At 36.2% G+C, this 12,618-nt stretch overlaps 1 protein-coding gene across 1 annotated transcript in view; it reads right to left on the minus strand.

Annotated features, from left to right (window-relative positions):
• Positions 1-4,383: 4,383 nt before the first annotated feature.
• The window catches only part of KPNA4 (karyopherin subunit alpha 4), a 39,965-nt gene continuing 31,730 nt past the window's right edge, over positions 4,384-12,618 (minus strand). Inside the window, exons 14-17 of the mRNA XM_006163052.3 lie at positions 11,651-11,813; positions 9,073-9,167; positions 6,601-6,719; positions 4,384-6,277 (exon numbers count right to left, since the gene is read on the minus strand). Coding sequence (XP_006163114.1) covers positions 6,621-6,719; positions 9,073-9,167; positions 11,651-11,813 — 357 coding nt within the window. The 3' untranslated portion in view covers positions 4,384-6,277; positions 6,601-6,620. The remainder of the gene's footprint in view (positions 6,278-6,600; positions 6,720-9,072; positions 9,168-11,650; positions 11,814-12,618) is intronic.

Below are 12,618 nucleotides of genomic sequence, written 5' to 3' on the forward strand. Positions count from 1 at the left end.
TTTACAACTATAAAACACACACAACTCTGTGCAGACAGAACATGATGATGAGGGCATACTGTGGCCCACTGGTGGGAGGTAGACAGAATCTCTCCGCAATTTACTTTTCATACTCAGCTGCTCTTACACATAAATGGCAGCTGTCAAATACATTTTATCAACTGTACAGCTTGACAGACATCCTGAATGAAACTGTGTCACCTAGAGAGCCTAAATTTAGAAGGAATATTCAAAACTAAAGAACTGCTATGTTAAGTCTTGAGGGGAAAAGTTAATCTACTGTTGCTATGCATTACTTAAGTGCTACTTAAAATGCAATGTGATTAAATTCTGTAGAGCTGTTCTGATCCCACTACAATACCACTTTACAAATCTTCATTTCTTTCATCTTGCTTTATTAAGAATCTGCATTGCATTAAGGCCATCATTGTACACTCTGACCTCATGGCATCATTTCACAACACTTTTATAAATGTATTTTTTAAAAAAGCATACATTTTATTAATGTGCTTATTAAATTTTTTTAAAAAATTACTTTCCCCAAATTATTTTTTCCCTTTAAATGTTCAAAATGGTAAGCTCGTTAGGCATGGATTTGCTAGTACAGTTTGGGAACATTGGATTAGGTGACTGAGCTTAATTCCCCTTCCATAATATTATTAGCTGACAGTAAAGTTTTCTCAATGAGTAAGATCAAGACATTCTAAAAAGTTAAGAATGCTCAGATATCTTTGCTTTCAAAATAGTCAACAGTGAATTTTAACTGAAATGTTATACATAAAAAAGATAATCTAGGCCAGCTGGTGGTGTGGTGATGAAGGCATCTGGATCCCACATAGCCAACTGCATGGGACCTGGTGGCTTGAAAAATACACAGGACACACCTGCATATATGCCACAAGTCCCAAGAGAATGGAGAAGAGAATACACTGGGCACTTCCTTTCACTTTCTATTTCTCTCTAGTGAGCGCATGTGCCCTGTAGTAAATTTTAAAATAAAAAGGGTAAACAATCCGCTAAACTTCAAGAGTAGTTGCTTTTGATTAAAGTGAAATTAAGGTCTACATTGGCCTATTGACCGTAATAGCTACAAGATTCGATTTTGAAAACTCGAAAGGAAGTCAAGTAACTTTCTGATGTTAGGTCATTCCTCAGTATACAAGATAGGAAAAGCTGCATAAACATTCTTTGGCATTGGCTCACAAATGGAAATTTAGATTAGTTTTAGAACAGTAACTGGAACCACTGCAGAGTATGGGAGTTAAGATCTGGGCCTTTTTTGGTCTTCAGCTGCTTTGTGACCGTGGGTAAATCATTTCTTGACAACTTTATCATCTGAAGGGGAACAGATGACTTGTACTTTAACTCATGGGCTCCCGTGAATCCCCTAAAATGGTATAGAACACTTATTTGTACTTTTTGGGGTAGCTGGTCTGGTTTTCATTAAAGGCATCAAAAATAAACTTGCACTATAGGAAGTGATTGTTTCTACACTGGTCCAATTTTAAATACTGATAACCCCTTGTTCTAAGAATTCTAAGACGGTCCTCAAGGTTCTCTGATAGGCACACACTGTTTAACCTCTTCCCTAGAAAGTGGGCAGGATTTGTGAATGATAGTTATCACCCTGTGAAAGGACTGCAATGCAGGGCAAGAGTGAAGGGATTTTGTAGGTGTAATTAAGGTACCTAACCATTTTGGCCTTTAGAATAATCAAATTGGAAACTATTACTGGTTTTGGAGAACCTGGCTTAATCAGATGAACTCTTTAAAAAGAGAGTTTCAGACCTTCCCTGAGATCAGATTCTTCTGCTGGCACTGAAGCAGCAAGCTGTCATGAGTTCTGCAGCTGCAAGGAAATGGATTCTGCCACATGGGCATGGAAGAGGGTCCCCAGCTTCAGAAGAGACTATGGCTCTGGCTACACCTTAACTGCTGCCTCAGACACTGAGTAAAACAACTGGACCAACTTTTGACTCACAAAACCTGTAAAATAACATTCAAAAAAATAATTATTTCCATTTGTTATTTATAATTTTTTTAACTTGACCAGAGACAGAGGGAAAAGGAAAGTGAAAAAGCAAGCTGCTAAGTCCAGGACTTGAACCGTGGTTGGCCACATGAGAATCCAGCGCCTTTAACCGCCACACCACCTGCCAGCCCCCATATGTTGTGTTTTAACTCACTAAGTTTGTGGTAATTTGTTCTGTAGCAAATAGTCTTCCCCCGCCAAGACATTTTTGCTCCCCCAGAAGGGATGGCCATGCTGCAATCTCTTCTCCTCCATTCACCTCTTGGGATTTTGGAAACACGCGCACACGTGTCGAGTTTTAAGCCACTGGGTCCGGGGACTTGAACTGTGGTCAACTATGTGGGAGTCTAGTGATATAACCATTATGCCATCTGATGATCCCCGCAATGAATCTTTAAAGTAAGAAGTTAGCATAATTTCTGTAACCTTTTTCTTGAGGAAATTGAGACAATGCTGAATCCCCTTATGGATGCCCCATAATTTACACTGTTACAGCAAACCTAGTTACTTTACAAAGCATTTATACCTTTAAAGAGCAAAACGAAACAAAACAAAACAAAACAAACAAAAAAACCCCCAAAACCAAAAAACAAACAAAAAACAAAAAACAAAAACCCTCAACCTATAAACTGCAGCTGAGGTAAACCTAAACTAAATTAGCCAATACTCACCCCAAACTTCTTCCAGGAGCTTTTTTTTTTTTTTTTTAAAGAATTATTTTACTCATCATCATTTTTTTTTTTTGGAGAGATTTTCACTGAAGGGCGCGTGCGCTCGCCAGACAGACAGAGAGAGACATAGAGACAGAAAGCGAGAAATCACCCCCCAGGGGGGATGGTCACGCCGCAATCCCTTCTCCTCTCGGGGGTGCATGTGCTCGCCAGGAAGACAGAGAGAGACAGAGAGACAGAAAGCGAGAAATCACCCCCCCGGGAGGATGGCCACACCACAATTCCTTCTCCTCCATTCTCCTCTCAGGACCTTGGGCATGCATGCACATGAGCCCGGTGTGAGTTTAAGCTACCAGGTCTGGGACTTGAACCATAGTCAACTACATAGGAGTCCAGTGATGTAGCCATTATGCCATCTGCTGGTCCCTATCATCATTACTTTTTTAATGTGACCAGAGAGAGACAATGAGAAAGAAAGTCACCAGGTCTAGGACTCGAACCACAGCTGGGCATGTGGGAGAGAGTCCAGTGTCTTAACCACCACACGACCTGCCGGGTCCTCCAGAAGTAGTTTAATGATTAGTAGATAGCTTCAACTATATTGGGTCATCGGAAAAGTCATGATGTGTTTTCCTTGCAAAAATGTGCCATGACTTTTCCCACAACCAATGGAAATGCTCTAGATTTGGTCTTGAGCAGTGTAGAAAATATTAATTCTACCATGACATAATTACTGAAGTCTTTGAAAAAATTAGAGAAAGAAAATACTATCTTTAAAGATCTATTTTAGACTAGAGTGTCTCACATGCCTCTACTATAACAAGCTTATTTTTATAGACTTGAAAAGGACTCAGTATTCCAAAAAAGCATTTTAAGATACAAAACGTCAAGAATATTCGGCTGATTAGGCTTGTTATTCCATTTTTTCTCTCATGAGAAGTAATGGTCTATGTTAAAAATGAATCAATTTTCTAGATCAATGAATTCTTTTTTAAAGGGTGCATTTAAATGAACTATATTGAATTTTTTAATTGTATTGAAAAACTTTCAGACATAAAAAAGTCTCTCCTAGAATTTTAGAAAATCAATGTTCTACATGAAACCATAGGTAAAAATAAAGTATTTACACCATCAGGTAGCCCTTGTACTTGGAGATGTTAATGTCACCCCTACCTACTTCATATATATGTAAGGGTGATTACTCTCTAAAATAATTTGGCTTATAAGCTCATTTGCTTATTTAGAACTAGACATTCGTTTAGCAAAAAACACAAATTGTGCAAAGAATTGTCACATCCCAGTAACCGAAGCTTTCAGTGAAAACCATGCTTTGTATGTGATCTATCATTTGAAGCCGTATGTTGAAGTTACAACAACACTTAAGACTATAACTCAAGTCATCTCTCATAGTCTATTTTGCCGGGAGAATGAAGGAAAGTCAGAACCACGGTTTAGAAAGGGGAAAAACAAAAGCAATAGATGGTATTGACTGAACAAAATTATGTTTCCTTTGAACTAAAATATTAGTATGTCAGTACTGAAATGATAGAATCTATGAAATTCTTTCTATCATATGATTCTAGGTAAAGAGCTTAACTAAGCAAGAATCTAATATGAACCATTGAGTTATATTCTAACATTACATGAATATAAAAAAAATCCACACACCACACATACACACCCCATGTAAAACATTGCTTTAAGTTTTAATGTTTATTTCCCCAAGACAGCCTAGCCTGCACTCTACTTGGATAAATTTTACAAGCTAGTTTTCTGCTGCTTCTAGTTTTAAACTTTAACCATGTTTCTGATGACAAGGAATGCTGCAAAAATACTCTAGTTCAACAAAGAGTTATGATCACAAAATAATTTTTATCCATTCTACAGTGTTTCAGAATTACCAGTTGATTTTTAAACACAAAGTAGATATAGATGCTAATGGTGGCTAATCTGGTATGTTTTTATAGCAAACTGTTGTTCATGCAACACTTGTGCTCAAAGGGGAAGGCACAGGATTTCCTACAATGAGCCACCTTATAAAGAGTTCTTTTTCTACAAATTAATTTATGTCACATTTAATTTAGTGTGCATAACCTCAAAACTGAGGTATTATTCCAATTTATAAAAACCACTTGCATAATTTTTATGCAAGTTTTAAAAATACAAAGTTTTCTCCCTAAAGTGGCTCAAAATAGATTGTTCATGGCTGCCTACATCTAAGATAAAAAGATTCTAAAACAATTGAACAGATTAGGCATATTATTAAAGGTGTTCAAACCATTACTTGATTTGTACATCTACTCAAACCTCATCATCGGTCTTTATTCAGCAGTACATATGCACCAAATTCCATTTTAGAAGTTTCCATATCATTTTCATAGAAAACAAAGTTTGAAAACAAGAACATTTAAACACAGCACGGTATTCTACCACAACTGAAACTTTTTTCTTCTTCTTCTTTACAGGACTCAACAAAATCTAAAAATGAACTATGCTGTAGATTTACCTCATGCAAAGATCTTTATGTTATCTCTGAAAATGAAAAGGATGGCCTTTTAAGCACATTTTACTGTTTTATACTATTATGGCAACTTGTGTACTGCAACACAGTCTATTTTGAGGGAATTTTATGATTTTTTTTCATGCAAAAATCTACACAAATTAGTTTTGATGATATGGAAAGCTTTTCATAGCATCAAACATTCATCTGGTGCAAATGCACAGGGAAACCTTCCTGAAATTTTTCTGACTTGAGAAGCAACTAAAAAAAAGCCATACTAGGTAAAGTAAATAAAAACAAAAAAATAAGGGGGAGCCTTTGGGTGGGTAGGGAGGGAGGGAAGAGGGAAAAGGGAAGAGGGGAAATAGAAAACACAGGCTGCAGAGTAAACCAATGTCTGCTGCTAAACCGGTCTTTGTTTTTATGTCCAGTGTACATAAACACTTATGATCTCACTTTGATGATTTACTAGGTTTGTTATCAGCCCCCTGAAGGCGAATCAAGCTTGCATGCGTTCACATACAGCACCACAACCACACTCTCGTACACAGTCACTCCAGGACTAGGAGTCTGCTTCATGAGTGAAGAGCCCTAGATTTGAAAGATGAACCTGGCTCTCCATCACCGAGCCAGACATTCATTCAACACTGTCCACTCACACGTTGCTTCATAGCAAGGCCTGGGCTCATTTTCCTTTGACTTATATGGGCATCCTATTCTCTTTTATGCTTACAAGGCTTGAAGATGACAGTACTGCACTTTCCCCTCAGTTGATAAAGAGTAAGTCAATCAATATTCTTTCTCAGGCACTGAAGATCTGTGACCTGTAGCCCTTTTTACTTTGAACAACCTAAATAAGCATCCATGTAAAGTTTTCATTACATTTTGCCACTCATTCTCACTCGCACCCACTCGCCATCTTGACCTCATTTGGGCATTTTCTGTGATTCCAAATGAAATCTTCACATTTTCTTTCCCGATTTAATGCAGCAGCAGATCCCATGAGCCAAGCTTGATGGATCAAACCTTTTTATATATATGTATATATATATATATCTCAGTGCTGCATTGTACCTAACTTCCACAATATCTTTCTAAAACTGGAACCCTTCTGTTGGTACATTGGCAGATGAATTGAAACCAAATGTTCCACCTTGAATTGCCTCTGGAACAAGGCTAGGATCTTCATCAATCTAGGGGAAAAAAAAAAAAAAGAATGTGCTGATTAGTTTTAAAGTATAGTTAAGTAGCATCATACTAACATTCCCATTATACTTCTACAAATTGTGGGAGATGACTGAGTATCCACATTGTCTTATCATCCTTTAAAAAGCTGAAGCACTTTGTAAAGACTTTTGTTTAAGGAATATCAAAGTGAGATCAGTGCTGCATTGTACCTAACTTCCACAATATCTTTCTAAAACTGGAACCCTTCTGTTGGTACATTGGCAGATGAATTGAAACCAAATGTTCCACCTTGAATTGCCTCTGGAACAAGGCTAGGATCTTCATCAATCTAGGGGAAAAAAAAAAAAAGAATGTGCTGATTAGTTTTAAAGTATAGTTAAGTAGCATCATACTAACATTCCCATTATACTTCTACAAATTGTGGGAGATGACTGAGTATCCACATTGTCTTATCATCCTTTAAAAAGCTGAAGCACTTTGTAAAGACTTTTGTTTAAGGAATATCAAAGTGAGAAAAAAGTTAAGAGAATATGCAAGATGGATTCTTCCAAAAGAATGAAGTAGCAGCAATAAATTAGTGGTGGTCCTAGGTCTCAAACAAGGAGAGTACACATTGGCACACACCATTCCCTTGTACCTGGGCAAATAGATAAAGTCAACAACATTTTAAAAAATTAACACCACCACTTTTGGAAAGTAAGTGTAATGTTTGGTTACTTTTTCAATAGCCATTAGAGACAAATGGAATTTGGACTTAAAACAGTAAGATTACAGTTCTGCTAATAATGGATAAATAATATATGCTTTATAGCTAAAGGTTTTTTTAAATTCCACAAAATTATAAACCTATAGTTCCTATAATCCTGAATTACTCCTTTACAATGTGAAGGGATGCTGAGGTAATAGAAATCATAAGGTCTTGTCTTACTATGATTAGTCACCTAATTACAAATCAGGACTTTCAAAAATCTAACTTTAAGTCATATGATTAAAGCTACCCTTAGAAGAGTACACTCATTCTGGATTTTAGTTCTGATTTATTTAACTGGCATTATATTCCAAATAGGACTTGGCTTAGACATCTATAAGTAAATAATCTGTAATTTTCTTCTCTTTTTTTTTTTTTTTTTAAGGTTTTTTTGCCACCCTGTGTGTGTAGTAGCCAGAGAAACAGAGAGAGAGGAGAGACAGTGAGAGGCAAAGTGAGAAATCACCCCCTGGGAAGATGGTCACACAATTCTTTCCCCTCTATTCTCTTTCTGGGATTTTGGGCATGTATGCACATGCACCTGGTGTGAGTTTCAAGCAGCCAGATCTCGAACTCACACCATGGTAGATCATGTGGGAGTCCAAAGCCTTAACCACTATGCCACTCGTTGGTCTCAATAACCTATAATTTTCTTATCTAGCATTGTCCTTGTCAGGTTAATGTTTATACCATACATGTTTGACAAAATGTTTAATAACATTCCACTCTTTTTGGATCATGTAAAAAAGTATGCGGTATACGACTTACGAAAAGTTGAGAAAATCATTCAAGAAATCCATTATTACAGAATTATAGCCAATATATTTTTTGAATGCCAGAGGGTGTGTGTGCTTGACAGTGAGAGAGAAAGAGAGAGAGAGATAGGGAGGGAAAGGAGAGAAGAAAGCACACCCCAATACACTGTGGTCCCACTGTAATTTCCATCCCATAGGGATTTGGGGCATGCCCCATTTTTTTTTTTTTTTTTTTTTTTAGTTGGCAGGGTGAGAATTCAAACTGTGGCCAGTCACATGGGATTGATCCAGCTCCCTTAACCAGTAGGCTATGGGGCCGGCACACCATTATAACTTTCTAAGAAGCAACTGCTTTAATTTTAGATTTAGTTGTCCAAGGAGGTAATACTAAAAATAAGTGAATATTTTAATTTTAGTTACTGCTTGAGCATCCCTAGCCTGAAAACCCCTAATCCGAAATGTTCCAAAACCTGAAACTTTTTGAGCACTGACATGTCATGCAGAAAATTCCACACCTTAACTCATATGACGAGTTGCAGTCAAAACAGATTATTATATGAAATTATTTCCAGGCTATGTGAAGATACATATGAAACAAATGAATTAGGTATGTAGACTTGAATCCTATCCCCAAGATGATCTCATTGTGTACTTGAACTCAGAAACACTTCTGGTCTCAGGAATTTAGGATACAAGATACCTAACCTAAACACTTACACTCTTAAGACATATTTGTATACTATTCTTAAAGGAATAGTGCCTTATCTTTTTTAATGATTTTTTTTACCTTATTTATTATCTTCATTGTTTTTGGTCACCACATAAAACTAACAGTGCCAACATATTCAAATATAGATTAATTAATTACTATTGCCAAAAATTCATTATAGAAAATACTAGTATCACTGTTTTATTAATGAATGTGTTATGGTATGAACAATACAAAAAAAAGACTACTATAAAAAATATTGAGGGAAAATAAAACTTGACTCAATCACTGTAAAAAAAAATTTTTTTTTTTGCCAATAGAACTACTGAAATACTTATTTTCAAAGCAAGTGATATTACTACCACATATCTGTTTAAATTTCATTCCAAAATAAATTTATATTCCCTAGCTTACTATTTTATCTAGACTTATATTCATACATAAAACTAAGAAAAAAATTATTAAATACATCATCTGAAGAGAAGAATTGATCAATGATCTCATAGGCCAATTTGTAGATGTCTTCATTTTCATGATTTTGAAGTTGTTCAATTTTCTCCAGTCCTGCAAGAAATTTCATGAAGTGAAACAATGATAATATTTAAAAAAAAAAACAGTGATGATTTATAATTATCTGGCCAATATAAAATCTAAACTTCTTTGGATTAAACTTTTCGAGAAGCTACTCTAAAAGGTAGATCTTGACTATGAAAAGGTCTTATGCACAAAGATATTTATCTCTAAAAAATTAACCTGAGAATAAGTAATCAGTAGTTACTCAGCAGACTAATATATAAGCAATGTTTCTAAAGAGTAATACTATATAAGATAATTTTGTTAAAAATAAAAGCAGAATCTTCCTACTGGCTATCATCTGCCAAGTTTTTCTTTGCACATAAAAAAGAAATAAAAAATAATAGAGACTAATATTTATTAATGCTTAAGATAGCTGTTAAGTATAATAGAAAAATGATAAAGATCAAACACAGTATTTCAGTGAAAAAGGGTTTTTTTCCTGTAAACATCAGTAAATTTATTAAATTATAGGCAGAAACACTGAAAAGAAGACATATTTAACTTGTTGATATGCAAATTAGATCTTATTTTGCTTTCTGAAAGGAGTAATTTTAAAGCCTGTGAAATTTCTGCTTCCAAAGTTCTTCCTCTATCTTTTTTTTGGCCATAGGGAGCCCGTGCTTGCTCGAGAGAGAGAGAGAGAGAGATGGTGAGAGGGAAAGTAAGAAATCATTCCCCAGGGGGTTGGCTACACCATAATCCCTTCTCCACTCTCCCCTCAGGATTCTGGGAGCACGTACACATTCAACCAGTGTGATTTCAAGCCACCAGGTTCAAGGCTCAAACTATGGCCATCCATGTGGGAGTCCAGCGCCTTAGCCACCACACCATCTACTGGCCTCTTCTATTCTTTAAATGGAGAAAGTTATCTTGGGCTCATTTCTCGCTTCACACATTATTCTTTTGACAATCTTCCCATTAACTGCATATAGGTAAAAGACTTATATATCTATAGCTTTATTTTCTAGGCTTAATATGCATAAAGTCCAAAAGCCTTCCTAATTCTACCAAGACATTGCACAGGTAGTTAAAGCTCAAAATTGTACAAAACACAATTTGTTATTTGCCTTCCTCATTTAAACTGTCCTATAATCTTCTTGGTAATAATCAACAACAGCTTTAAATCTGAGAGAAACCTCAATTTCCCTTTCCCCCAATAGCCCACAATCGAATCTCACAAACGTCCAAGTCTATTCATTTCTTGAATCTTGTCAAATCTCCTGTCTCTATTACTACTGCCTTTATTTACTGTAGCCTGACCACTATATATTGGGTCATCAGAAAAGTCTTGATGCATTTTTTACAGAAAAATATGTCCTGACTTTTCCGACAGCCCAATATTTTCCCAACTGGTTTCACTGTCCCCAAAGGTCCCTGGTTCCCCAGATATCTGTGCTCAATTTCAACAAACCAATCAATCCCTTAGGTGAAATCCTCCAATAGCTTGTTATATTTCATGGCAGCAGCCATTGGGCAGTTTACAAAAATACAGATTCCTACGCGTACCTCCAGTGAGGCAGGCAATGTTCAATGACCTGTATTTTTATGTTAATATATGGGTTCTTCTTCTCTTGCAATTATCACCCCTTTCATTCACTTTTCAACTTCTGTCAGAAATATCTTCACTTTTATATTTATCCAGGTTGGTAACATTTACATTGTGATCCACAGCCACATTTAAAACTTCTTACATGTTAACTCAGATTTGAAAGCTATTATGAGCCACATTGGAAACTTCTTACGTGTTAACTCTCAGATTTGAAAGCTATTACGTGTTGTACATTCCAGGAGGTTCTGGTGCGCACCGTATTTTGAACTACTCCCTGTGAAAATACAGTATCTGCTGTGCTCCTAAGTCTGCAAGCTTTCACAGGTGTCTGGATACTGGCTACATCTCCAGCCTTGTCTCTTGACAGTTTCTACCCCATATTTTGTGATTCAGCAACACTGAACTACTTATAATTTGCTGAATGCTATTTCTCACCTCAGACTTTGCTCATGGTGTTATCTCTGCCTGGAACACCTTTCATCCCTTTTTACTTTATTAATCCTTATTCATCTCTCAAAATCCAGCTCAGGTGTCATTTCCTGCTTCTTCGAGGATGGATTAGGTATCCCATTTTGTTGTACATTTCTATTAGGGTAATTAGCACATTAAATCAGTTTATATTTATTTTCAAGACTAGACTGACATGGCTTGAGGGCATGGACTGTGTTTTGTTTACCACTGTCTTCCAGTACCTTAGCATATTGCCTGTTCAACATATGGCAGCAATTAAGTTTCCTAAGCATATGTGAAAGATTGAACAGTACTATACATATAAAATACAGTTATTTACTTAGTTATGTTACTTGATTATCTAAGACAAAAAAAATACAGGAAGTGTTATTATATTAGTCAGAAAATAACACCAGTTACACAGAGTACTGAAATGAAGAGTAATTACTTATAATTATTATAATAAACTTACCTCCACATTCTTCTATAAGATTGGCTATGGTTTCTGCCTCATCTTCAGCCATTTTTAATATATTACTTAGTCCATCGAGTACTACTTGCACAACTTGTGCATCTTTTACAGTCAGTAAGTTGCAGAAAGGTGGGATAACATTTTGTTGGATAAGATAGGCCACCTAAAGAATAAAAATACCATAAAATCATAAAAGTAGGTGAACTTCTTTGTGTACCATATTATCTTACTGAAATGATTTTAAGATTCTAAGTATGGAAATACAACCTCATTTCTCCCATGTTGTTACACTTCATTATTACTTTAACCTTTTCTTTTTAATTTAGTAAGTTTGTTTTTCTTGAATTGGGGGAGGGGGGGAGAAAATGAAGTGAAATTAAACTCATATTTAAAAAAATTATTTTATTTATTATTATTTTTCACTTTGAATAAAGAGAGAGAGAGAAAGAAATAGGGAAAGTGAGAAAACAAGCTGCCAGGTCTGGGTCTCGAACCACAGTCGACCATGTAGGAGTCCAGAACTTTAACCACTATCCCACCTTCTGGCCCCAAACTCATATTTGAAAAAAATTTGCCAGAGGGACTGTAGACATACCAGGTACAGAGACAGAAAGAGGAGGAGAAACCATACCCCAATGGAGTATGGTTACAGCATAATCCCTCCTCCTCCATTTTGGGATTTTAGGCATATAACCCCAAATGCTTAGCATTTTCCTTAAGTTACTGGGGCTGGAACTCAAACAGTGTGGCCGTACATTTGGGATATGGTTCCCTTAACCAACAGGCCATGGGGTTGACCCCACTTAACTTCACATTAAACATTTCCTTTTTGGAGGGGTTGGGGGGGAATAGAGATTTTTGCTATAGGGTATGTGCAGTCACCAGAGAGACAGAAAGAGAGAAATCACCCCCCAAGGGGTTGGTCATGCCACAATCCCTTCTCCTCCATTCTCATCTTGGGATCTGGG

This window comes from Tupaia chinensis, unplaced genomic scaffold (genome assembly GCF_000334495.1).
Source record: "Tupaia chinensis unplaced genomic scaffold, TupChi_1.0 Scaffold141305_1, whole genome shotgun sequence".
Taxonomy (NCBI): domain Eukaryota; kingdom Metazoa; phylum Chordata; class Mammalia; order Scandentia; family Tupaiidae; genus Tupaia; species Tupaia belangeri.